This window comes from Acomys russatus, chromosome 1, assembly GCF_903995435.1.
Source record: "Acomys russatus chromosome 1, mAcoRus1.1, whole genome shotgun sequence".
In the NCBI taxonomy this organism is placed as follows: Eukaryota; Metazoa; Chordata; class Mammalia; order Rodentia; family Muridae; genus Acomys; species Acomys russatus.
In genome coordinates, this window is record NC_067137.1 from 121,298,649 (window position 1) to 121,325,342 (window position 26,694).

At 44.1% G+C, this 26,694-nt stretch overlaps 1 protein-coding gene and 1 gene segment (V, D, J or C); one reads left to right on the plus strand and one right to left on the minus strand.

Moving 5' to 3' along the window:
* Positions 1-26,694, minus strand: part of LOC127194936 (Ig gamma-1 chain C region secreted form-like) — a 220,430-nt gene that overhangs the window by 140,431 nt on the left and 53,305 nt on the right.
* LOC127195435 (disintegrin and metalloproteinase domain-containing protein 21-like) lies at positions 8,187-12,600 on the plus strand. The gene is given in 5 exon segments (XM_051152843.1): positions 8,187-8,235; positions 10,271-11,092; positions 11,095-11,538; positions 11,541-12,518; positions 12,521-12,600. Coding segments are annotated over 5 exon segments (2,373 nt in total).

The window sequence follows — 26,694 nt, forward strand, 5'->3', positions numbered from 1 at the left end:
CCACATTTGGTTTAGGATAGGGAATCTTGTTGCACTAGGTCCGCTCATTTCTCCTGTACCACGTTGGTGCCTAACATCTTTTGTGACTTGGTTTTCTGTGTGTGTGTATGTGTGTGTGTGTGTGTGTGTGTGTGTGTGTGTCTTTAATATCTGTACCTCTGGAAGGCTTATTCTAGTAGAGCTTCCTGGAGCAGTGCTGGCCAAGAAACCCATGACTTGAGGTAGAGGAGTGACACACTGAGTCCCTACTCTTAATGGAGCCTCCAGGCTTTCCTGAGTTGGGCTCAGGCTGACAGGTTTCGTGGCCTGCAGGCTGGTGAACCAGCCCAGGGCTGAGCTGTGGGGAGGCCAGGTTCTAACTGTCTAGTGAGAAGGGCCCCAGGACAGGCATGAGGTGGACTGTACTGCATGTGGAATCTATTGGAGGTCCATGGGGATGACCATGACTATGTAAATGTATGTGAAGAGGCACAGGTGACTCTGAACCACTGCTTCAGCCTGAGACTCTGTGTCAGGCACCTGTCTAGTGTCTGTGTGTCCACTCACCCTGACTGTCACTGTCTGAAAAGCTGCTTCTGTTGCCTTCCTGAGAGGGTTTGTGGGTGACATGTACACCACAGTGTTTCCTGTCATTCCTCTTCATGCAAGCCTCCCCTCCAGACCTGACTGAAGGACAGAGCAGGTGGAGCCTTCGTTTCTTGGAAATGTGGAACAGATGTCAGTTTGGTGCCTTGGTGTCATGGTGTCCCAGGAGCTTTGGGCTGTGTGCTGCTCCTGTAGTCTTTCCTGGATGTCACAGGCTCATACGAGGCGTCACCTGCTTGCATTCATGGTGGTAGGAGCCGGCTGATCTTGTCTGCCTATAGCTTCTCCCCTGAAGGTTCAGCTTTGTTGGAGAGTCCCGAGGCAAGAAGAGGGGTGAGGATTGCCTACTTCAAATGACCACGGAATGTGGCTACTCAGAGGCAGCAGGACAGTTGGGCCTTAGTGAAAGAAAAGCAGGGAATGGGTCTGTGGGCCAAGGTTTGGAGGACGGTTTTTGTTGCAGCTTTTCTTGAAGTGGTAGCTCCAGTCATACCCACTGTGATACTAACTTGTTCAAAATCCACTGAGGGCCTCAAGGCCTGCATGGGCATCTGTAGGTTTCACCTGTGGGCAGTGCTGGTTTTCACAGTCTGAGTACTGGGTAGCCTCAGGACAAGTATTCATGTTTTCATTTTTATTTTTTTTAAAATTTTTCATCAAGATCCGGTTTCTCTGTGTAGCCCTCATTCTTACTCCATAGACCGGGCTGGCATCTAACCCAGAGATCTACCTGCTTTTACCTCCTGAATGCTGAGACGAAATGCATATGTCACCATGCTGGGCTCAGTTTTATGCATGATGTATGACACTGTGGTATATCCACTATAATAAACCACAGTGCCTCAGGCTGTCACAAATTCCTTTCCATTCTCTGACTACTTCTAGACCCTGTTATAGTTATAGCAAGGCCCCCTGGTGGTGACATTAATACTTGCAGCCCTCAGCCATTCAGTCTTGGCAGGTGCATTTGAATCCACAAGGTTGGTGGAGTCATTTTCTGTTTGTATCAAGTATGCCAAACCCAGCATGATACAGACCCCAGGAGAAATTTCTTGTCCTCTGGTCACTTCATTTTGGCAGGACCCAGTGTCCCTGGGGCCTGTTTGAGCTTGCAGTGGCCGTCCTTCAACGTTGAATTTTTCTCTGCTGGGATCTGAATGTGTCTGGTCATAGTGTAGATGGTTTCTCCATCTGTGTGGGGTTCTACCATGTTGAGTGGGGGCACAGCACAGGACAGCTGCCTTTACCTGCTAAGGGTACAGTTATAAAGGTTCTAATAGAAATTGTAGACAAGAGCCTGGGGGTATCAGCCTTAACTCCGTTGGGGCCATGTAGGCTCAGAGTTGGAGGCCCCAAATCTAGGCTCCCCATACCCTGTCTGGCTAGCCACTGTAATTGGGAGATCAGGCACACCCAGGGATTTATGAGCTGATCAGTGCCTCTCTGGAAGGTATTCTGTAGAGAGGGGAGGCCCATAAAGACTCCCCCTCCTGTGGTCGGCCTGCCTTGTTGCAATGGCAGATGGTGCAGGACCTTTCAGTGCCACTCCACTGCTCTGATAGCTGCTTTCTGTCTATATCTGCCCAGTGGAAGAGTCTATATCTGCTACATCTACCAAAGATGGAATGTGAGGCAAGTGAATGTCATGTGCACATCCCTGAGCATAGTAAAGATATAAAAGGATGATACATGGACCTGAGGGTCAGTTCATCAAAGACACAGGACCTGCTGCCATTTGTGCCCTTTGTGAGAAGCACACTGCAGCTTCACAGTGACTCAGCCATTACTACATGGTGCACACGTGTGATGCCCACAGTTACCTTGCCTGAGTTTCTATGGCAAGGAAGACAAAGAGGAAGTAGAAGAAAGTAAAGAGTGAGGAGGGCCATGGTTCTAGAAGAGGATGCTGAGGATGCTTGAGAGAAGGAGTAGGCTCCTGACAACCCAAATGCCCAAACTTGTTCCAAGGAGGTGTCAGAGGGGACATTGGAACAGGCCTCTCTCTGGTCCTTCAGAGTAGAACATGGCGGGGCCTCTGCTAGTGAGGCCACAGGTTGCTTGCCACTGGCATTCTGTCCCTTGACATATCCAATAATGGTTCAGGAGTGGGTGGCAGACCCTTACTCAGGTCAGTGGTAGGCTAGGAGATGCTTCTGCCCTTTGGATCCTCTACCAGGATCCAGGGAGCCCCTAGGCAGCTGAAGGCAGAATCAGCTCCGACACTCTCCTCCCATTAGTCCTTCAAGGGTCCAGGTAGAACCAACCTCAGGCTCCTTGTGGTTCCCTAGTGCCTGAAAGACCCTGCTGAGGCTGTGACAGGGACACTGCTATCTTTGTGTGCTAGGTGAGGATGGCCCAATCAAGGGTTTCTGAGTGGCTGTGGAAGGCGATCTGAGCCTTGCTTGCAGTGTTTTCACGGTGTTTCTGAGAGAAAGGTCTCTAGGGCTCTTCGTACAGGAAGGGTCATTGGTCCAGGTGGAGAGCTAAGTGGCTTCTGATGCCGATTCTGAGCTCTGGGTTGGAGGAAATTGGAGAAGAGCTTAGGGAGCTATCAGGTGTACGTGGTCAGTGGGAATGCTGTGTAGGGGCGGGTGTCAATGGCAACGGGCTACAGTGGGCAAGACTCAGACATAGAGCCTTAGGTGTCAGCCCCTCTAGGCTCACTGTTGTTTTGAGCTGAGGAGTGTGCTGGGCCCAAAGGTTTCCAGAAGTTTTTGATGCTGCATATACCACTGTGGTAGCTACCGTAGTAGTTAACACAGTGGGAGACTCCTTCACAAAAAGCCCTGCTGTGGAAGACTCTGTGTCTGTAAGGCTAGGATGCAGTGAGGCACAGGGCACAGTGCAGAGTCTCAGGGGCCATCCTGAGTGGAGGCCCGGCTTTCCCTTCGGGATTGTATCTCTTCAGGAGGTTCCCAGGCAAGAAGCAGGTACTGGGGCTGCCACGGGGCTGTCTTCCCAACATCTTAGTCTCTAATTGGCATCTGGCCTGGATGGAGGTTGCTGTGGGAGGCGTGACAAAGCCTTCTTTAAAGGCCTGTCTTTGGGGGGCTTCCTGACTGACATGCTGCATTCTTTTCCTTGGGGACAGGGGTGGTGGTGATGTCCTGGTACCCAGTCATGTGGTGTAAGAGGAACAGGGGCAGAAGCTATGGGTCCCATCAGCAGAAGCCTTGCTTTGTGCTTTGAGTTGTGTTTGCCCTTTCCTCCCTGAAAGCCACACTGAATGTGCAGCCTTTCTTCTAAGACTGGTTATTGGCCCATTGGCCTGTGTGGAGGCTTCTGCTACTCTGTCTTCCCTTCTTCGTTCATTACAAGTTCTTGGTATCCCCTTCACAGGCACTTGTGTGACGTCATGGTAGTGCCTTCCCAACTGTCTTGTCCCTTGTCACTGTATGCTGGTGGTCTCCTGGGATTTCCTCCAGCCTTTCAGTGGGGCCTGACACTGGGACCCCAGGGATACGGGTTTTCATCCTCGTGTCCTTAATGAAGCAATTAGACTTTTCTCATTAGCAGTCCCAGTGAGAAGGAACCCTTTGGGGCTTGTGTGTTTGCTTGTTTGTTTATTGGCTTGTTTGTTTTACTTGCTTGCCTTTCTCATCCTCAGCATAGAAGCTGTTCCAAGCGTGTTGTTCCGGGTGACACTCTGCCTGTATAATCCTTTACTTTTCCAGGATCCAAAGTGTCACAATTTGTTCATTCTGCCATGGAGCGTCCCTCCTTTTGTGTCCTGGTTGGGGCTGTGGCAGCTTTGCTGCTGGGTAATGTTCTTGTGCAGAGGATTCTGGGGGCACACTTAGGGCTTCACTGGGGATGTAGAGTTGTCTATGTGTGTCCAGCAGCAGCAGTGCCTGACAGTTCTTGCTGAGTCATGTCCTTGTTCTCCTGTCAGGCAAGCTCTGCATGCTGCTTCTGTGCTCTGTGTTCTGGAGATGTCTTTAGGTCTGACTTTCAGCCCACCGTACTGCCCTGATTCTCTGTATTTGTGGAGCCACTAACATTTAAAGCACTTGCTGTGAGGCAGGAGCAGGGACTGAGGATGCAGCTGAGTGGCAGAGCACTCCCCTGGCACACACATGGCCCTGTCCTCAGTTCGAAGCAACACAGTCACGCGGTGCTCAGGATTCAGGAGCCAGCGCTACATGTACATTATAAACGCGATACAGGTTGTGGGCAAAGGCATATGGACTTCCCACACATGGCCGCCTGGGCTCACTCTGCCTGGATACCCTGCAGAGTCCACTGCTATTTTTCCACAGTGTGGAAGGCTTTGTGTTGCTGTGCTTCCACAGTGTTGCCTGCGATTGGCACAGTTTTCTTGTAAGGTTGTGGAGACCCACAGCTCCCCTGTCTCTGTTGCAATGCATGAGGTTCTTTGGCCTGTCTTTCTGTTTCTCCAACTATGAGACAGCTCATGTGAGGGGCGATTTTTAGAGCCTCCCTTGGCTGCTGTTACTTAAGCGCCTTAGCCCTTCTATGTTTGATGTCGATCAAGACCTATGTCACTGTGAAAATGGCAAAAAGTCATGACTCTGTGACACAAGCCACCACAACATCCCCCATCAATGGTGCTACATTGGGCACACTGTTTGGCTTAGGGACTCGCAAGCAGTGGAGATTATGAAATTAGCTGTATTCTTCTGGCTCAGTGTTTGTCTGGGAGGCTTACTGCCTCCTTCTGCTAACCTAGGCTTAGCCCTGGAAGCTTCTAGCCTCTGTACAATCTAACCTAGGCCTAGAATGTTTGAGCCTCTGAGACTTCTTTAAGAAGCTCACCCTTGTTCTTTCTGAGCTCAGGGTTGGCTGGGTCAACTCAGTTGCTCTGGCTCAAATTCTTCTCCCTTCTGATGTATTTAATCTGGCTTCTCTCCCTTGGCCCAGGTTGGCTGTGCTTGGCTCTCTCTCCACCTGGTTTTTCTCCCACTGCAACCCATCTCTCTATTACTGTCCTGTTAAACCTTTCTCCTCTCTGTAGAACTGCCTCCCTTTCCTCTCTCCTTTGTGAAAGTTGTAGGTATCCTATTCTGCCAAATCTTCTCTGACTCACCACGTTTCCTGCCACTCAGTTTGACATCACTTTCCAACATGGGTGCTTCCTTCTCCAAACTAATTTTCCCTACAATTGGGAATAAAAGCATGTAGCACCATGCCTGGACCTAACCCTATCTTTTCCTGACATTTGCTCTATACTAGGCTGGCCTTGAACTCAGATCTGCTTGCCTGTGTTTGTGGATTTAAGGCTTTTTTTAAAAATCACAAATCACCACACAGACCTAGAAGATCTTTGGGTGTGATCTCTTGCAATGTCCTGAATTAACACTCCCCTACAGGAGATGTTATTGTTTCCGGTGTAATTTCGCCTGGACCTTAGGATGAGCCCGAGGTGACTGACTTAGATTTTGGTATGGGGTTCCTGGAAGGCTTTTTGGTGGTCCTGGGTCACATTTTGGTCTAGGATAGGGAACTGTTGGTGCACTAGGTCAGCTCACGTCTCCTGTACCACCTTGGTGCCTGACTTCATTTGTGAATTGGTCGTGTGTGTGTGTGTGTGTGTGTGTTTGTGTGTATGTGTGTATGTGTGTGTGTTTGTGTGTGTGTGTGTCTGTGTGTGTGTGTGTGTTTGTGAGTAATACCTGGGGCGGGAACTTTGTGTCTCTCTCTCCACCTTAATTCCCCTCCCCTTAACTATCCAGGAAGTTTTTTTTCCTTCCTCCCCAATCAGATATTTGATACTGACAGTCAACCTGGGGCTGTGCTTAGACACTCAGTATTTCCTTCAGCTTGGACTTGGGGCTATCAGTGAGTAAGACAGGCTAAGTGAATCCAGAGATATCAGCTTTCAATTCTACTCTCCATCTGTGTGTTGGATGGCCACACAGCTGCCTCTTCCTAATCCTGCCTAAAAATGGTCTGTATAGGACCAAATCTAGGAACCAGCAGGCATTTCATGTGCTGGTATCGCTGGAGAGACTTTTATTTCTGGCCCTGGGGAGAGATGAGAACTCTCTCCCCAGACTTGTCTAGTGCACTGACTCACCTGCTTTGTCACCTGTGCTCTGCGGCCTTTGCTTCCATGGGGCTGCACTGCTGACATCGGCCATGAGGTCCTTCAGGACTCATGCTAGAAATGTAGAGGGCATTGCCACTGTTGTGAGGATAGGTTCAGGGCAGTCAGGAGAGCCTATCTGCATGTGGGTGGCTGGACGGTGCTGGCTGTACACCTTCCCTAATGCTTTCCCTCCCCAGGGATGGTGAGAGGCTGTCCAGGTACTTGTCACAGGGGCTTAGTGTTGGATTCCAGGTCTTGTGGTTTTGTTTCTCTGAAGACTGCAATGCTTCACAGATGCCTGGATGTCTTGGAGCCGTCCTTGCACTTATCCACAGCGATGATTTCATGATCTTCCCTGTTACAAAGTAGTTCTTGGGGGCTTGTCATGGCTGACACCAGGATTCTGCCCTCTTGTGGGGAGCAAGGGACTGTTGCATTGTGAAGGGTGGCATGGGGTTCATTAAGAGCCAGGTACATGCCCATAATCCCAGCACGTGTGAGGCAGAGGCAGGGGGATCTTTGTGAATTCATGGGCAGCCTGGCGTACAGATTGAGTCTAGGATAGCCAGGGCTGTTATGCAGAGAAGCCCTGTCTTGAAAATGTAAAAAGTCAAACAAAAACCAACCAAAGCAAACAAGCAATATAAAGTGTTTAAAGTGTAGGAGATATAGACATCGCAGATGAGAATTCATAATTGAAAGTCTTTTCAACAGATGCTTTAATCCTGGGAGGGAGGGATTCTCTAGGTGCCCAGCTTCCTGTACTTCACAGGCAGAAGTTTGCAGCTGGGATGTCCTGGGCAATAGCATAGCGCACAGCTTAATGTTGCTGGAAGCCGAGTTTAAATTTGATTTTGTCCCTGTAGGACCCTGGAGGGAGTTTACATGTGTTAAGGGTTGGCATGTGTGGGGCTAGTGGAAGGTGTTTTCCTGGCATTACCTAGGAAGGCCTTGGCGGAGGTTGATGACTGCAGTGGTCATAGTATGGTGAGAGGAGATGTGCAAGTGACTGAGGAGCAAGACTTCAGGATAATGAAACCCTGGCCACTGCAGGCAGCTCCTGTGCTACCAGCCAGAGGTACTTGCTGGATCTGCAGTCTGTTCTGGACTGGGTAGCCCTGTGTGAGTGCCAAGTGAATGCAGTGCCAGGTATGAGCGATGTGACTGGCAGGAACTGGGCCCAGAGGCAGTTGAGTGCCTAGCCTACCATGCTGCAGTTAGTCAAGAGCTGTCCTTCCAGAAGATTCTGTATATTTCTGTCTTTCTTTAGTGTGACTGGAGGTTTTTCCTGGCTTGATGAGAAGACGGTGTTTATGATCTTAGAGCAAGTCCCAGGTCAGCAGAAGGATGCTTCAGTGCTTCTGTGGGAATAACTGATAAATGTTAGTTGTTTAAGTGGCTTGTTGGAAATAATTAACTCATTAAATGTCATCTTACAACTCTACAGCAATCTGTGCCTCTAAGATGAGAAAATTAAAGCCGCTTGAGGTTGCACCGTTGGAAACAAGGGTCCAGGAGAAGGTTTTGTTCAGTCTGAGAATTTGAAACCGTGATGGAAATTCCAGATCTCAGTTCCTATATTTTCACCAGTATTTACACAGGTATGTAATAGTTCACATTTTCTTTCTCTCCCTCTCCTTCCTGTTACCTCGAATCCCTTGCTCTCTCTGCCTGTTTTCTTTCACCTGCAAAGCGAAAGTCCACTTGGCTGGGTGGGGCCAACTCTCTGGATCTGGTTAGGGGGATCATGCAAAGATGCCACTGGTCACCAGCAGGCATCTAAGCTCTGCTCTGTAATCAGAGCTAGGGCCTGAAGTGACCTGCCTTTATAAGCTGTCTCCACAGGGCTCTGTCCAACACTGGGTTGGGCCTGGTAGAGGAGGAAGAGAAGGTGGTGGTTGGAAAGGCTGGCTCTGGCACTCCCTAGTTGTATAGATATCCCACCTATGCCCTTCACTTAAGTCAGGAAACATCCTTGTGCTTGCTGTGGACCTATGTCTATGCAGGACATGGGAATCCAGCCTGGTGATACACAGAGGCTCAGGGTGGTGACGAGGGGTCATGAGCCTTGAGAAGCCTTTCTTAAATGTCAGTATAAGTCCATGTCCCCAAACTGGTCACCAGTGATAGAGAACATGATCCCTTTCCCCATAATCAACTACAAAGCATTCATCTCTTACCATTACCAGACAGACCAAGCCATCTCCTCCCTCCCTCCCTTAAGAAGAGCCTCCTGTGGGCATTGGGTGCAATGACACTGGTGGCCACAGGGTGGAAGCAGAGTCCTATTCATGAGGCTACTTGGGGTTAACAGGCTAGCTGCTTGGGGGTTTGGGAAGTACAGTCTGACCCCAAGAATCTTGCAGAGATCTTTGCCACCCCCCTCCCTCCACTAAATACATGTTGATGAGATATATACTTTTGACAGAAAGTAAAATGTTCAAACCCCATTTTTTTCTCACAACGTATCTCCTGTCCCACAACCTGCCTTTGTGGCTCCAGAATTTGATCATGTGTCTGAGCCAGGACTTGTCAGAGACAGCATGGTGATGTTAGGTTTTTTCCCATTTTCCTTAATGAGATACTTGGAGAAGCACAGATTTACACACACACACACACACACACACACACACACACACACACACACTCACACACACACATACACACTGAGGTATACTCATTTATTATGTATACAATGCTCTGACCTCATGTACACCTGCATAGCAGAAGGGGGCACCAGATCACATTACAGATGGTTGTGAGCCACCATATGGCTGTGGGAACTGAACTCAGGATCATTGGAAGAGCAGTGAGTGCTCTTAAACTTTGAGCCATCTCTCCAGCCGAGACATTTCTTTTCCTTCCACAAAAGAAGAGCCATGTAAACACTAACGATGAACCTGGGAGAAGTGTGTGGCGTACTTCTTAGACATGCATATCAACAGAGGCTGTTTGCATCTCTTGTTGAAGACCAATCAGCTGAAGGGTGACCAACAACTGGGACGCAGACAGGGCCAGGGAAATAGTATGCTTACAGGAGATGGTATTTAACATTTCTAGAGTTCAGAGGTATCCAGATAGAACTCTCAGGTCTCATATAATGTAGCAGAAAAATCAACACCATCCTAGCATGCAGAAATCTGAAAACATTCATGCAAAATCGAAAAGGACAAAACCATTTGTAAATAGTTTGCCTGTAAGCTCAAATGAAAATATGTTTAGAAGAATAAAACAATCTGCAGCTAAAGGGGTAACATTCACACTATTTGCCTCCAAGTTTCAAAAACAGGAGAAATATGAATACAAAAGAAAAGAAAAGAAAAAATTTGACTCCCAGAAACACACCCAAAGTAACCTTGGGGACTGAATATGTTCTGAGAACTGAAAATGTGGTAACGGTATTTTGTCTCCCAAGAAACAGGAGAAAAGACTGAGCCTGTTCAGAGGAAATACTGCTGCTTCTGCCTTTTCTCTCCCAGATAAATTTATAGACATCACTTTTGACCCTATTTAACCTCAGCCTCAGGTAACGTGTCCAGACTCATTCCTGCCACACCCAGTGACTGTTAAGTAACCCAAGTTGTCTGGGTAACCACCAGGGCAGGGAGCCTGAGGAAGGTCTTTGTCTTCTGTCAGTGTTTCCTAGACCAGTCAGTGGCCACAGCAGAGGGTCTAGCCTGGCTTCACCCAGAAAGTTATCTCTGAGCTGGGACATGAGGCTAATAGAAAGACCGGTGATCCCCAGGGTTCCCCTCTTGCTGGTTGCACTCTGGGTGCTCCTCCTGGCTCCAGCCCAGTGTTCCCAAGGCCGTCCCACATGGCGTTATACTTCATCAGAGGTGGTTATTCCTCGAAAGGTGATCTACCACGGCAAAGGATTCCAAGCGCGAGGACGGCTCTCCTATAGCTTGCGTTTTAGGGGCCAGAGGCATGTCATCCACCTGCGAAGAAAGACACTTTTTTGGCCAAGACACTTGCTGCTGACGACTCAGGATGACCAAGCAGCCTTACAGATGGATTACCCTTATTTCCCTGGAGACTGTTACTATATTGGCTACCTGGAGGGGATCCCTCAGTCCATGGTCACTGTGGATACTTGTAATGGGGGCCTGGCAGGTGTCATGCACTTGGACGACATCGCCTATGAGATCAACCCCCTCGCTGATTCACACAGGTTTGAGCACCTTCTGTCTGAGATAGTAGCTGATCCCGGTGTTATAGGGCCCATGAAGAATTGGAAGTCCATAAGCCATACTACAGTCCCTCCCATCCCTGGAGCACATGCGGACGTTGCTCCCAGAATGTCAAGTAAGAACTATGCTTCCCATGCGGCCGCTATAAAAGGTCATTTTCAAGCAACCTATTCTGTGCACATCATAGCCCGTACTGTAAACAGATCTTGCACGTATTTGTTTTCACTTATCAGTCTGATGGACAGCTATTTGAGGCATATTCAAATACGTACTATGTTATTCTTTTAACCGTATATAACGTGAGAGATCCATTTCATCACGATTTTACCGTACCAGGAGGTGCTGTTCATAATTACTACGTGACAACCTTTTATAACGTATTTAAGCCGGATGCCTCCACTGTAATTAATAACTATGGACCCTGGGACTCGAACGCCTTCCCAATCGTAGGTGCTATATGTACTGCGAACGGCCTGACTTGTATTGGTAAGAATGGGCGGGCCTTCATATTTATGTCCGTCGTAGTAGCCAATCGCATTGGGAGCAGCTTAGGTCTGAAGTACGATGATGAGCGGTACTGCATTTGTCAACGGAGGGCTACCTGCATTATGTTCTTAGACCCTCGGCTGACAGACACGTTCAGCAACTGTTCCCTTGCGGAGCTCAGCCAAATAATTAACACCCCCGATCTGATGCCGTGCCTCTACTATGACATCACACTTATTATAACACATCATATACGTATACGATTTGTGGAAACTTCAAAATAGACCCAGGTGAAGACTGTGACTGTGGTTCCCACAAGGCATGTTATGCAGACCCCTGCTGTAATAGTAACTGCAGGTTCATTTCGGGTAGCATTTGTGATAAAGAAACATGCTGTGCAAACTGCACCTACAGTCCTCCTGGGACCCTTTGCAGAACTATGCAGAACATATGTGATCTTCCAGAGTACTGTACAGGGAAATCATTCCATTGCCCAGAGGACACTTATCTGCAAGATGGAACACCATGCTCAGAAGAGGGGTATTGCTATAGAGGAAACTGCAGTGATCGCAGTGTGCATTGCAAGGAAATCTTTGGTGCAAATGCCCAAGTGGCTAACAAAGCGTGCTATGACATCAATAAGGAAAGTTTTAGATTTGGGCATTGCTATAGACCAAGAGAAAGCCTCTCGTACCATACTTGCTCGGATCATGATAAGCTGTGTGGAAGGTTGCAGTGTACCAACGTCACCCATCTCCCACAGTTGCAGGAACATAGTTCCTTCCATCAGTCGGTTATCTCAGGGTTTACCTGCTTTGGGCTCGATGAGCATCGCGCCACAGAAACCATAGATATTGGACATGTGAGAATAGGCGCTCCGTGTTCCAAAACTCAGTTCTGCGATCGAGGGGCTTGCAACGGAACATTATCTGATTTGGATTATGACTGTACCCCGGAAAAGTGCAACTTTAGAGGAATGTGCAACAATAATAGAAATTGCCACTGTCACGTGGGTTGGGACCCTCCAAACTGTGTAGGAGATGGACCTGGCGGGAGCATAGATAGTGGACCCCTTCCACTTAAAAAGCGTACAATAAAACAGAGCCAGCAACCAGTGGTATATTTTAGAATGATCTTTGGTCGTATTTACGTCTTCATAGGCACACTGCTCATTGGCTATGCCGTTCGTATAGGAGTTACTAGGATTATCAATTTGAAGAATTGCAAGCTGCTTTACAAAGCAAAGCTGCCCACAGTCATGGACATGCACCCGCTATGCCCAGGTAAAAATGGGTTAGCCTCTTGGCCTCCGCAAAATAAAGAGAACAAAATGGAAAGTCTGACGAGGCAAAGCTCAAGCCCACAGCTCCGGAGAGCCCGAGTGTACGGGGACCCAGGAGGTGATGTGTTCCGACACCACCTGTCTCTAATAGGTTGCTGATGCTCACACGGGAATAAATCTTTGGAAACTGAATATTGGTACTGTTGATTCTGTACTTTTGATACACTTTTGTCGCTGCACTAAACTTGCCCCTTTGGTCGCAGGAGGAGATCTTCAGCCATCCTCTGGGTCCTGGCTTTAGGTCTCCGTCTCAGGATCAACGGGAGATGTCTATATCTCTCTTAAGAATGTATCTGGGATATTTCCATAAGACATGGTTCCTGACCACTGAGGCTTCTCCACCCCTTAAGCACCATGTTTGTCCCTGGTGCCTTCTCCCACAGCTTGTGATGGGATTTTCAAGGCCATTGCTTGAGGTTCCTGAAGACTGGCTTTTCTACCCCAGCTCCAGCACAGAGGGTAAACCCAAGAGGTCGCAGCCTTGGTGAATGACCAGTTGGTGGCTGGAGTTTCTCTAAATACTTTCACTACATCTTTCAGACTGGTGGCCTTGCTGTTTACACTTGAATTCTTTTTTCTTAAAGTATTGAATTTGTTGCCTTTACATCCTGATTGTAGCTCCCTCCCTTGTGCATCCCAGTTCCACCCTTCCTCCTGCATTACCCCTTCCCCTCCCTTAGTCCTCAGAAAGGGGAGCCCTCCTTCCCTATCATCTGACCTCAGCCTATCAAGTCTCATGTGGACTGCCTGCATCCTCTTCCTGCCTGCTGTGCCAGGGAGAAATGATCAGCAAGTGGGCACCAGAGTACACGTCAGAGGTAGACTTTACGCCCCATGTTATGAGACCCACAAGGAAACCGTGCTGCCCATGGAATACATCTGAGCCTAGGGTCTAGATCTTCACCATGCATGGTACTTGGTTGATGTATCAGTCTTTGCAGCAAAGCCTCCCTCACAACCACCAGGCACGAATTTGTTGGCTCCGTTGGTCTCCTTGTGGAGATCCTGACCCCTCTAGGTGTTTCTATCCTCCAACTCTTCCATAAGACTCCCTGAGCTCCACCTCAAGGTCAGGCTGCTTCGCTCCCCTGGCAGGAGGAGTCTTTCAGAGGACCTCTACGGTAGGCGCCCGTCCTGTTCCCTCTCTTCAACCTCTTCTCGTGTCTGTTCTATCTGTCCATCTGAATGAGAATTAAGCATCCTCCCTAGGGCCCTCCTTGTTATTTAGCCTCTTTAGGTCTGTGTACTGTAGTGTTGTTATCCTGTATTATGTGGCTAATATCCACTTATAAGTGAGCATGTACCATGCGTGTCATTTTGGGTCTGGGTTACCTCACTTAGAATGATCTTTTCTAGTTCCATCCACTTGCCTGCAAATTTCAAGATTTCCTTGTTTTTAATAGCCGAGTGGTATTTCATTGTGTAAATGTACCACAGTCTCTTTATCCATTCTTCAGTTGAACATCTAGGTTGTTTCCAGATTCTGGCTACTATGAATAGAGCTGCTATGAACATAGTTGAGCAAATGCCCTTCCTTGTGGTGGAGCATCTTTCAGGTATATGCCCAGGGCAAGGAAAAGAGGGGTAACTATTCAGGCCTTCTGGCTCCTCTGCTGCCACAACAGCTCTCTAGCTGAGAACCTTTGTTATTTAACAACTGGGCTCTTAATCAGCTGAAAAGATGTGGAGTGGGCAGCCTTCTCTTGTCCCTGATTTCAGTGGAATTTCTTTGCATTTCTCTCCATCTAATTTGATGTTGGCTACTGGCTTGCTGCATACAGCGTTTATTATGTTTAGCCGTGTGCCTTGCATCCCTGATCTCTCCAAGTCTTTAAAGATGAATGGGTGTTGGATTTTGTCAAGTGGTTTTTGTTTGTTTGTTTTTTCTTCTGGTTGTTTTTTGGGGGGGGCATTCATTTAGTTTATATGGTGGATTAAATCGATCAGTTTCTATATATTGAACCATCCCTGCATGCCTGGGATGAAGCCTACTTGGTCATAGTGAATGATCTCTTTGATGTGTCCTTGTATTCAGTTTGTGATTATTTTATTGAGTATTTTTGCCTCAGTGTTCATGAGAGAGATTGGTCTGAAATTCTCTTTCTTTGTTGGGTCTTTGTGAGGTTGAGGTGTCAAGGTGACTGTGGCCTCCTAGAATGAGTAGTTTGAAGGGCATTGGCACTAGCTCTTCTTTGAAGGTCTAGTAGAACTCTGCACTGAAATCATCCAGCCCGCGGATTTTTCGGTTGGGAGACTTTTGATGACTGCTTCTATTGCTGTAGGACTATTTAACTTGTTTACTGGATCTTGATTCAACTTTGCAAGTGGAGTCTATCAAGAACATTTTCCTTTTCCCTTGGATTTCTGTAACTTCAAATACATGTGTCATAGTCTAATCAGTCATCTCAGGACCTACAGCAGTTTTCCATAGAAATCCTAAATATGTGTTTATAGTATAGTGCACATAATTCAGTTTACCAAACTCTGAAATGAAATACATTCATTTGCTTTTTGTCTACTTTTAAGGTTATTTTTGTAGATAAAGGAGTTTGGTTATATAAAAAGTAAGTAAGCCATATGCTTACAATTTCCTTAGCTTGTTGCCAAGTGATAGTAAATTCTTTACATTTTGCCATTAACATGACATTAAAAAATATAATTCTGAAGTCACTAACACATTTTTTATCAATAGTTATTCAATTTGATCATTACCTTGTGGTAGAGGGCCTATGCCGATGTGATATGCATTATATACAATGGATGATTTCTATTTCTGATCATTTTTATAAATGCATAAATAGCGAAGCTTAGCCAGAATCATCCTGAGTTAGACCAGCAGTTTCTATATGCAAAACATCTCTTTCTGCATATCGAGAGTCCAATTCTTGAAAATCTGGTAATATCATCAGAATTGCATCTAATTCTGATTTTTAAATTGAATCATAAGGACTCTCAAACACCATATTTATATTTTCTGACTTATAAACTGCTCTTTTTTGACTTTCTAGCATCAGTGTAAACTTTAGGAGTTCTAGAAATTGGAGTCCTTTTTTATTATACAAGGGAGAATCCAATGAATTCTTTTTATGAACTGAATTCATTTGCTTTTTGGATATTTGTTGTTAATCCCCCCACCCTCTCAGACCACTACAAGCTCTTTGTCAATATTCACTGTCTTTCAATAATAAGGCAATTTTAGCATTAGTGAAAGGCACCATAGTCTCAGTTGGTTCTATTCCACCTATTTTGTGAAATCTCATTTTTTTCTTTTAGGAATCAATTCAGAGCACTCCTTTTAAAATCTGGCAATAAAATTCTACTTTCTTTTTTCCTTTAAAATTATTTATTTATTTGTTTGTTTCATATCCTGGTGGTAGCCCCATCCTTCCTCACCTCCCAGCCACACTTTCCTTCCTTATCTCCTATTCTGCCCCCCCCCCATTTCTCAGAGAAGGGGAGGCCTCCTTCCCACCCACCCCTGCTCATCAAGTTGCCTCAGGAATAAGCATGTCCTCTTCCCCTGTGGCTTGGCAAGGCTGCCCCACCAGGGGGAAGCAATGGAAGAGCTGGCAAGACAGTCCATATGAGAGAGAGGGAGAGAGAGAGAGAGAGGAGAGAGGAGAGAGAGGAGAGGAGAGAGAGAGAGGAGGAGAGAGAGGAGAGAGGAGAGAGGAGCGAGAGAGAGAGGAGAGAGGAGGGAGAGAGAGAGGGAGGGAGAGAGGAGAGGAGGCGATGAGAGAGGAGAGAGAGGGAGAGAGAGAGAGAGAGAGAGGAGAGAGAGAGAGAGAGGAGAGGAGGAGCGGAGAGAGAGAGAGAGGAGAGAGAGAGAGGGAGAGAGAGAGACAGAGAGAGAGAGAGAGAGAGAGAGAGAGAGAGAGAGAGAGAGAGAGAGAGAGAGAGAGAGAGAGAGAGAGAGAGAGAGAGTCCTAGTCCCCTGAATAGAGGACCCACATGAAGTCTGAGCTACATTGGCTACATCTTTGTAGGGGACCTAGCTACAGTCCATGGAAAGTCCTTGGTTGGTTCCCCAGTCTCGCCAGGCCCCTCTAGGCCCTGGTCAGTTGGCTCTGGTGGTCTTTTTTGATGCTCCTGTCACCTCCAGGTCCTGTTCTCCTCTCCCCCTTTTCGTTAGACTCTCTATGCTTCCCCCAGTGTTTGGCTATGAGTCTCAGCATGTCTCAAGGCAGTGCTGTGTGGAGATTCTCAGGCTAACTCTACTAGGTTCCTATCTGCAAACAGAGCAGAGTGTCCTTAATAGTGTCAGAGGTTGGTTTTCTCTCATGGGATGTGTCTCGGGTTGGGCTAGGCATTGGTTGGACATTCCCTCAGTTTCTGCTCTATCTGCTTTATCTGTATCCCTGCACATCTTGTAGGTAGAATAAATTTTGAGTTGAAGTTTTCATGGGTGAATTGGTGTTCCCCTCCCCCTATTAGGAGACTTGTTTAGTTAGAAGGTGACCTCTTCAGTCTCTATGGCCACTGCTACTAGGAGCCTCTGCTAGAGCCCTTCTCATATATCCTTGAGAGCCTCTCCTGACTTCTTTTTCAAGCTTGCCATAGAGATGCATCCACCCATAGCTTTTTTTTTTCTCTACATGCCTTTTCTCCTCCTGCCCGGTTCTCCCAAGGTCTAACCTCTACCCTCATATCCATCTGCGTTTCCTCTCCTACCCTTTTCCCTCTTTGACCACTACCTCTGTCTATTTTATTTCTCCTCCTGAGTGAGATTTAAGCATCATGCATTGGATCCTCCTTCTTCCTTATCTTCTTTGTGTCTGCGCATTGTAGTATGTTTACACTGTACTATATGGCTTTAACCAACTTATAAGTGAGTACATACCATGTGTGTCTTTCTGGGTCTGGGTTACCTCACTCAGGTCGATCTTTTGTAGTTCCAGCTTTCTGCCTACAAATTTCATTATTTCTTTGAGTGTAATAGTTGAGTAGTACCACATTTTCTTTATCCACTATTCAGTTGAGGGACATCTAAGTTGTTTCCAGATTCTGGCTGTTACAAATGAAGATGCTATGAACATAGCTGAGAAAGTGTCCTTGTTTATGGTGGAGCATCTTTGGGGTATATACCCAGGAGTTGAATGGCTAGATCTTGTGGTAGAGCTATTCTCAACTGTTTGAGAAAGTGCCAGATTGACTTCCAAAGTGGTTGTACAAGTTTGTACTCCCCACAAAGGAGGAGTGTTCCCCTTGCTCCATATCCTCGCCGTCATGTGCTGTCACTTGAGTGTTTGGTCTTAGTCATTCTGATTGGTGTAAGATGGAATCTCAGAGTCATTTTGATTTGCATTTCCCTAGTGACTAAGGACATTGAGCATTTCTTTAAGTACTTCCGGGCCATTCAAGACTCCTCTGTTGAGAATTCTCCTGTTAGCTCTGTACCCCATTTTTAAATTGGGTTATTTTGTTTGGTGGTATTTAATGCTTTGAGTTCCTTATATTTTTGGGTATTAGCCATCTGTCTGATGTAGGATCAATGAAGATCTTTTTTTCCAATATGTAAACTCTTGTTTTGTTCTATTGTCAGTGTCTGTGGCCTTTCAGAAACTTTTCAGTTTCAAGAAGTCTAATTTATTAATTGTTGATCTTAGAGCCTGAGATGTTAGTGTGTTGTTCAGGAAGTTGTCTCCTGTGCCAGTGAGTTCAAGGCTCTTCCCCATTTCTCCTCTAATAGCTTTAGTTTATCAGGTGCTATGTTGAGGTCTTTGATCCACCTTAACTTGAGTTTTGTGCAGGGTGATAAGTATGGATCTATTTGCATTTTTCTACATATAGACATACTGTTAGGTCAGCACCATATGTTGAGATGCTGTCTTTTTTCCATTGTATGGTTTTAGCTCCTTTCTAAAAAATCAAGTTTCTGTAGATATGTGGGTTTATTTCTGGGTCTTCGATTTGAATCTATTGATCAACCAACCTACTTCTACTCAGCCACCATGCTGATTTCATAACTATTGCTCTGTAGAATAGCTTGAATTCAATGATGGAAATACCTCCAGAATTTCTTTTATTACTTAAGGTAGTTTTAACTATTTGGGTTTTTTTCCATATGAAGTTTAGAATTGTTTTTTAAGGTCTGTAAAGATGTGTGGTGATATTTTGCTGGGGATTTCATTGAATTTGTAGAGTGCTTTTGGTAAGATGGTTGTTTTTAATACTTTAATCCTTCTGATCCATTAGCATGCGTCAACTTTCCATCTTCTGATATCTTCTTCAATTTCCTTCTTCAGAGTCTTGAAGTTGTTGTCATACAGGTCTTTGACTTTCTTGGTTATAGTTCTCCCAAGATAGTTTATAATATTTGTAGCCTTCTGAAAGTTGTAGTTTCCTTTATTTCTTTCTCGTCCTGATTATAATTTGTATACATGGGGGTTACTGATCTTTTTGAATTAGTCTTGTATCCAGCCACTTTGCTGAAGGTGTTTATCAGCTGTAGGAGTTCTCTGGTGGAGTTTTGGTGGTCACTTATTTACACCATCATATCTGCTAATAGCAATGCACTGACTTCTTCCGTTTCAATTTGTAGCTCCTTTATCTTCTTTTGTTGTCTTATTGCTCTAGCTAATGCTTCACACACTATATGGAAGAGCTATGGAGAGAATGGGCAGCTTTATCTTGTTCCTGATTTTTTGAGTTGCTTTGTGTCTCTTTCCATTTCATCTGATGTTGGAAATCATCTTGCTGTATATAGTCTTTATTATGTTTAGTTGTGTGCCTTGTATCCCTTATTACCTCAATATCTTTATCACGAAGAAGTATTGTATTTTGTCAAAGGATTTTTCTAAATCTAATGAGATGGTCATGTGTTTTTTTCTTTCTGTTTCTTTATACGATGAATTATTTTGATGTATTTTCATATATTAAACCATTCCTGCATTCCTGGGATGAAGCCTACCTGATCATGGTGGATGATAAATTTGATGTGTTCTTGGATTCAATTTGCAAATGTTTTTAAAATGAATTTATTCATATTACATCTCAATTGTTATACCATCCCTTGTATTCTCTCATTCCTTCTTCCCTCCCATTTTCACCCTATTCCCCTACCCTATGACTGTGACTAAGGGGGACCTCTTCTCCCTCTATATGATCATAGGATATCAAGTCTCTTCTTGGTAGCCGGCTATCTTTCCTCTGAGTGCCACTGGGCGTCCCCATCAAGGGGACATGGTCAAATATGTGGCACCAGAGTTCATGTGAAAGTCACTCTCCACTCAACTGTGGAGAATGTCCTGTCCATTGGCTAGATCTGGCTAGAGGTTGGATGTTTACTGCATGTATTGTCCTTGGTTGGTGCCGTAGTTTGAGCAGAACCCCTGGGCCCAGATCTGCCCATCATAATGTTCTTTTTGTAGGTTTCTAAGATCCTTTGGATCCTTCTATTTCCCCATTCTCCCATACTTCTCTTACCTAGAGTCCCAATAGGATGTCCTCACATCTATCCCAATTTATTGGTAAGTGAAGATTTTCATAGGACATACTCCTTGGGCTACTGTCCAATTATAAGTGAGTACATACCAATAGACTCTTTCTGCTTCTGGATTAACTCACTCATTATGATCCTTTCTAGTTCCATCAATTTGTCCACAAATTTCAGGAATTCCTTGTTTTTATTAGCTGAGTAGTATTCCATTGAGTAAATGTACCACAGTTTTTTAATCCATTGTTCTACTGAGGGACATATAGGCTATTTCCATGTTCTGGCTACTATGAACATGATTGAGCATATTTCCTTGTTGTTTGGTGGAGAATTTTCTGGGCATATTCCAGGGAGTGAAATAGCTGTGTCTTGAGGAAGCCTTATTCCCAGTTTTTTTTTTTTTGATAGATTTCCAAAGTGGTTGTACAAGTTTGCATTCCCACCATCAATGAAGGAGTGTTCCTCTTTCTTCACATCCTCACCAGCACGTGGTGTCACTTGAATTTTTGATCCTAGCCATTCTGATGGGTGTAAGATGGAATCTCAGAGTTGTTTTGATTTGTATTTCCCTGATGACTAAAGAGGTTGAGCATTTCTTTAAGTGTTTCTCAGCCATTCAATATTCCTCTGTTGAGAATTCTCTGTTTAGTTCTGAGCCCCATTTCTTTCTTTTTTTAAAAAATTTTTTTATTAATTTATTCATATTACATCTCGATTGTTAGTCCTTCCCCTGTTTCCTCCCATTCTTCCCTCCCTCCCACTTTCCCCCTTCTCCCCTCCCCTATGTCTGTGATTAAGGGAGACCTCCTCCCCCTATATATGCTGAGCCCCATTTCTTAATTGGGTTATTTAGTTTGGTGGTGTTTAATTCTTGAGTTCTTTATATATTTTGGATATTAGACCTTTGACAGATGTATGGTTGGTGAAGATCTTTTCCCAGTCTGTAGGTTGTCACTTTGTTCTGTTGACAGTGTCTTCTGCCTTACAGAAGCTTCTCAGCCACATGAGGTCCTATTTATTAATTGTTGACCTTAAGGCCAGGGCTGTTGGTGTTCTGTTCAGGAAGTTGTCTCCTGTACCAATGTGTTCCAGGATTTCCCCTACTTTTTCTTCTAACCGATTTAGTGTCTCTGTTTTTTATTTTCTGTGCAGTAAACTTTGAATCCCTACCCAGATCTAGCCAATAGACAGGACATTCTCCACAGTTGAGTAGAGAGTGAGGACTGACTTTCACATGAACTCTGGTGCCCCATATTTGACCACGTCCCCTGGATGGGGAGGCCTGGTGGCACTCAGAGGAAGGACAGCAGGCTACCAAGAAGAGACTTGATATCCTATGATCATATAGAGGGAGAGGAGGTCCCCCTCAGTCACAGTCATAGGGGAGGGGAGTAGGGGGAAAGCAGGAGGGAGGGAGGAATGGGAGGATACAAGGGATGGGATAATAATTGAGATGCAATATGAGTGAATTAATAAAATATAAAAAATAGTGTCTCTGGTTTTATGTTGAGGTCTTTAATCCATCTGGACTTGACTTTTTTGCATGGGGACAAATATGGGTCTAATTACATTTTTTTTACATGTAGACATCCAGTGAGACCAGCCCCATTTGTTGAAGATGCTATCCTTTTTCCATTGAATAGATTTGGCTTCTTTGTCAAAAATCAAGTGACCATATGTGTGTGTGTATTCATTTCTGGGTCTTCGATTCAATTTCATTGATCAACCAGCCTATTACTCTGCCAGTACCATGCTGTTTTAATTACTGTTGCTTTATAGTACAGCTTGAGATCAGGTATGGAGGTTTCTCCAGAGGATATTTTATTGTATAGGATTGTTTTAGCTATTCTGGGTTGTTTGTTTTTCCATATGAAGTGGAGAATTAATCCTTCAATGTCTTTAAAAATTGTGTAGGTATTTTGATAGGGATTGCATTGAATCTATAAATTGCTTTCAGAAAGATCATCATTTTTACTATGTTAATTCTCCTGATCCACAAACAGGGGAGACGCTTTCATCTTCTGATGTCATCTTCAATCTCTTTCTTCAGAGATTTGAAGTTTTTTTTTTTCTTTTTTAAAAACAAGTCCTTCATTTGCTTGGTTAGAGTTACTTCTAGATATTTTATATTGTTTGTGGCTATCATAAAGGGTGTAGTTTTCGTAATTTCTTCTTCTGCATGATTGTCATTTGTATATAGCCAGGCTACTGACTTTTCTGAGTTATTTTGTATCCAGCCAATTTGCTGAAGTTGTTTATCAGTTGTAGGAGTTCTTTGGCGGAATTTTGGGGATCACTTATGTACACTATCATATCATGAGTAATTAGGGATAATTTAACTTCTTCCTTGCCCATTTGGATCTCCTTGATCTCCTTGTGTTGTCTTACTGTCCTGGCTAGAACTTCAAGAACTATATTGAAGAAACATGGAGAGAGTGGGCAGACTTGCCTGGTCCCTGATTTTAGGAGAATTTCCTTGAGTTTCTCTCCATTTAATTTGATGCTGGCTATTAGCATGCTGTATACAGCATTTATTATGTTTAGATATGTGTCTTATATCCCCAATCTTTCCAAAACTTTAAACATGAATGGGTGTTGGATTTTGTCAAATGCTTTTTCTGCATCTAAGGAGATGATCATGTGGTTTTTTTCTTTCAGTTTGTTTATATGGTGTATTACATTGATGGATTTCCATATATTAAACCGTCCCTGTATGCCTACAATAAAGTCTACCTGGTCATGGTGAATGATATCTTTGATATGTTCTTGTATTCATTTTGCCATATTTTATTGAGTATTTTTGTGAATGTTCATAAGAGAAATTGGTCTGAAATTCTCTTTTTTTGTTGGGTCTTTGTGGGGTTTAGGTATCAACATGACTGTGGCCTCATAGAATGAATTTGGTAATTTCCATTCATCTCTGTCTTTTGGAGTAGCTCGAAGAGTATTGGTATTAGCTCTTCTTTGAAAGTCTGGTAGAATTCTGCATTGAAACCATCTGGCTCTGGGCTTTTTTTTTTTTTTTTTGGTTGGGAGACTATCAATGATTGCTTCTATTTCTATAGGAGAAAAAGGACTATTTAATTTATTTATCTGGTCTTGATTCAATTTTGGCAAGTGGAATTGATCAAGAAAATTGTCCATTTCCCTTAGATTTTCAAATTTTGTGGCATATATGCCTTTAAAGTAGGATCTTATGATTCTTTGTATTTCTTCAGTGTCTGTTGTTATGTCTCCCTTTTCATTTCTGATTTTATTAATTTGGATAGTGTCTCTCTGCCTTTTAGTTAGTTTGGCTATTGGTTTGTCTATCTTGCTGATTTTCTCAAAGAACCAGCTCCTGTTTTTGTTGATTCTGTGAATTGCTCTCTTTGTTTCTAATTTATTGATTTCATCCCTGAGTTTGATTATTTCCAGAATTCTACTCCTCTTGAGTGTTTCTGCTTCTTTTTTTTTCCAGGGTTTTCAGATGTGTTGTTAGGTTGCTTATGTGGGGTGTTTCCACTTTCTTCTTAAAGACATTTAGTGCTATGAATTTTCCTCTTAGCGCTGCTTTTTTCAATGTGTCCCACAGATTTGGATGTGTTGCTTTTTCATTCTCGTTGAATTTCAGGAAGTCCTTAATTTCTTTCTTTATTTCTTCCCTGACCCAGGTGTCATTAAGTAGAGAGTTGTTTAGTTTCCATATATGTGTAGGCTTTTGGTATTTCTGTTGTTGTTGAAGTCCAGCCTTAGACTATGGTGATCTGATAGGATATGGGTATTATTTCTATCTTCTTGTATCTGTTGAGGCTTGCTTTGTGACATACTATATGATCAATTTTGGACAAGGTTCCATGGGGTGCTGAGAAGAAGGTATAATCCCTTTTGTTTGGGTAAAAGGTTCTGTAGATATCTGTTAGATCCATTTGATTCATGATGTTGGTCAACGTCCTTATTTCTCGGTCTAGTTTCTGTTTCACTGACCTATCTTTTGGTGAAAGTGGGGTATTGAAGTCTCCCACTATTAATGTGTGGCAATCAATGGGTGTTTTAAGCTTTGTTACTAGTTCTTTTAAAAATGTGGGTGCCCTTGTATTGGGAGTGTAGATGTTTAAAATTGTGATGTCCTCTTGGTTGACTTTACCTTTGATGAGTATGAAGTGACCATCTTCCTCTCTTTTGATTAATTTTGTTTGGAAGTCTATTTTATTAGATATTAAAATGGCCACACCAGCTTGCCTCTTTCGTCCATTTGCTTGGAGTACCTTTGTCCAGGCTTTACCCTGAGGTGATGTCTGTCCTTATGGCTGAGATGTGTTTCTCGGATGCAGAAGAATGTTGGTCTTGTTTATATGCATCCATTCAGTTAGGCTGTGTCTTTTTATTGGAGAATTGAGATTATTGATGCTGAGGGATATTAATGACCAGTGACTGTTAAGTCCTTTGTTTTTGATTTTGGTTGCCCTAGAGTGTTTGTGGGATTATATTTTTGCAACGGTGTAGTTATCTGTTTCCTGTGTAATTTTGGTTGTAGCTTGTTACTTTGGTTTGGAGGTTTCCTTCTAGTAACTTATATGAGGCCAGTTTTGTGGATAGTTACTGTTTGAATTTGCTTTTGTCATGGAATATCTTGTTTTCTCCATCTATGGTTATTGGTATTTGTGCTGGGTGTAGTAGTCTGTCCTGACATCTGTGGTCTCCTAGGGATTGCAGGACCTCTGCCCAGGACTTTCTGGCTTATATGGTCTCTGCTGAGAAGTCGGGTGTTATTCTGATTGGTTTGCCATTATATGTTACTTGGCCTTTTTGTGTTTGAATTATTATGTGGTGGGAAGATTTTCTTTTCTGCTCTATTCTATTTGGTGTTCTGTAGGTCTCTTGTATGTTTATATGCACATTCCTTATTTTGGTTAATACATATTATGTTTGAAACATCGTTACTGCCTGTTGAAGGTTAGGATACTTGCTGTCACATCCAGGAGAGGAATATTATTTATCTTCTCAAGAACAATTCACTTTTATCACTTATAAGTGCATATAAGCCCAACATAGATATCCTCTGAGAGATTCCACACAGCTGCGGATCGGGACAGATGCTGGGACTTTCTGGTGGATTCCAGGTGGAGTATTGAGAATGGTATGAAAGAATGGGGCTATGGAAGGACCAAAAATGTTAAGAAGACCATCAAGGTAGGCAGATCTAGACCCAGTGCCCTGCACAAAGTTTTGCACCAACCAAGGACAATTCATTTAGTAAAACTACACCTCTCGTTTAGATAGAGCCAATAGACAGCTTCTTCTTCATGGTTGTGTGGGAGCACAGACTGCCTCTGACATGAACTCTGATGGCCCCATTTGATCCGTTCCCCTTAGTGGGGAGGCAGGTGAGCACACAGAAGAAAGGGAAGCAGGCTATCCAGATGAGACCTGATTTGATGTGGTCGTATGGTGGGAGTGGAGATCCCCTTCTATCAGAGGTCTGGAGTGGAATAGGACAGAAGAGGGAGGGAGGGTGGGAACAGGATGATATAAGCAGGTGGGGAAAGGGGGACATTTGGCTTGTAATCTAAATAAATTATAATAAATCTTAAAACCTTCTGCAATAAAACAGGCAGTTTCTCTCCCATATATTATGAGTTCACCTAGTTCTCAGTATTCTTGTAACTAAATCTGAACATTTCTCTGTCCTGCTTTCATTGTTTGTATTAGAACAAGTCTTGTAACTGGAAATAATGATAGGAGTTGCAGAAACATGGTGTTTAATGTGCCCATATTCTCAATTACCTTGACATTAATTGAGGTGAATGTTCACTCTATAATTTTTTATTGTTTATTTTTGTCCTTTTTTGGTTCAGTGAGAGAAGACTGTGATAAGTTAGTTTTCCCACAAATTACTTTCTCCTAGAGATTACTAAATTGATACAATATCTTATATGAATAAACATATTCACTATTCCAGTAAACATATTCTCAGCACAGTCTACTACATATGTGAGGGAATTATTCCTGAAAGAGAAGGTCAGAGTACATGCTAGCTTGTATCAAATTGTCTCAATTAATGTCTATGAAGAGAAAGCCACTCTGCCGCCCCTCACCATGTATTGCGGCATCTAGAATTCATGAGAGGCTTCACAGAGCAAGCTCAAAGTCTGTGTCCTTGACCTGGGTGAGCACTATTCAGAATCCAGACTCTGGAGTTCCATATGAGAAGCAGGGACCCAGGCAAAAGTAACCCTGCTGCAGGAGGAATGCAGGTCAACAGGTGGTGCTCACAGCACACATAGCAGAGACTGGAAGGTCAGGTGCAGACAGATCCAGCAAAAGAGTTTACAGACTCCATCAGGATTTCCTCCTCTCACTGAACCACATGGAACCAAGCTAATGAAAAGAGCCCCTCAAGAGACCATTCCCTAATGAGTTGTAAGGTTTTCCCTGAAAGACCCAAAGCAGATGTGACTATAGATTGCTATTGTAATACTTTTGAACCTAAGTCAATCTCCCGAGAATGTCACAGAAATAGAAATGCCACAATCCATATGAAAATTTTGGTACCACAAACACAGTTTCCCTCAAAGTGGAATAAATTCCTCAATCGAAAAATTAGGAAGCAACAATCTTTCCC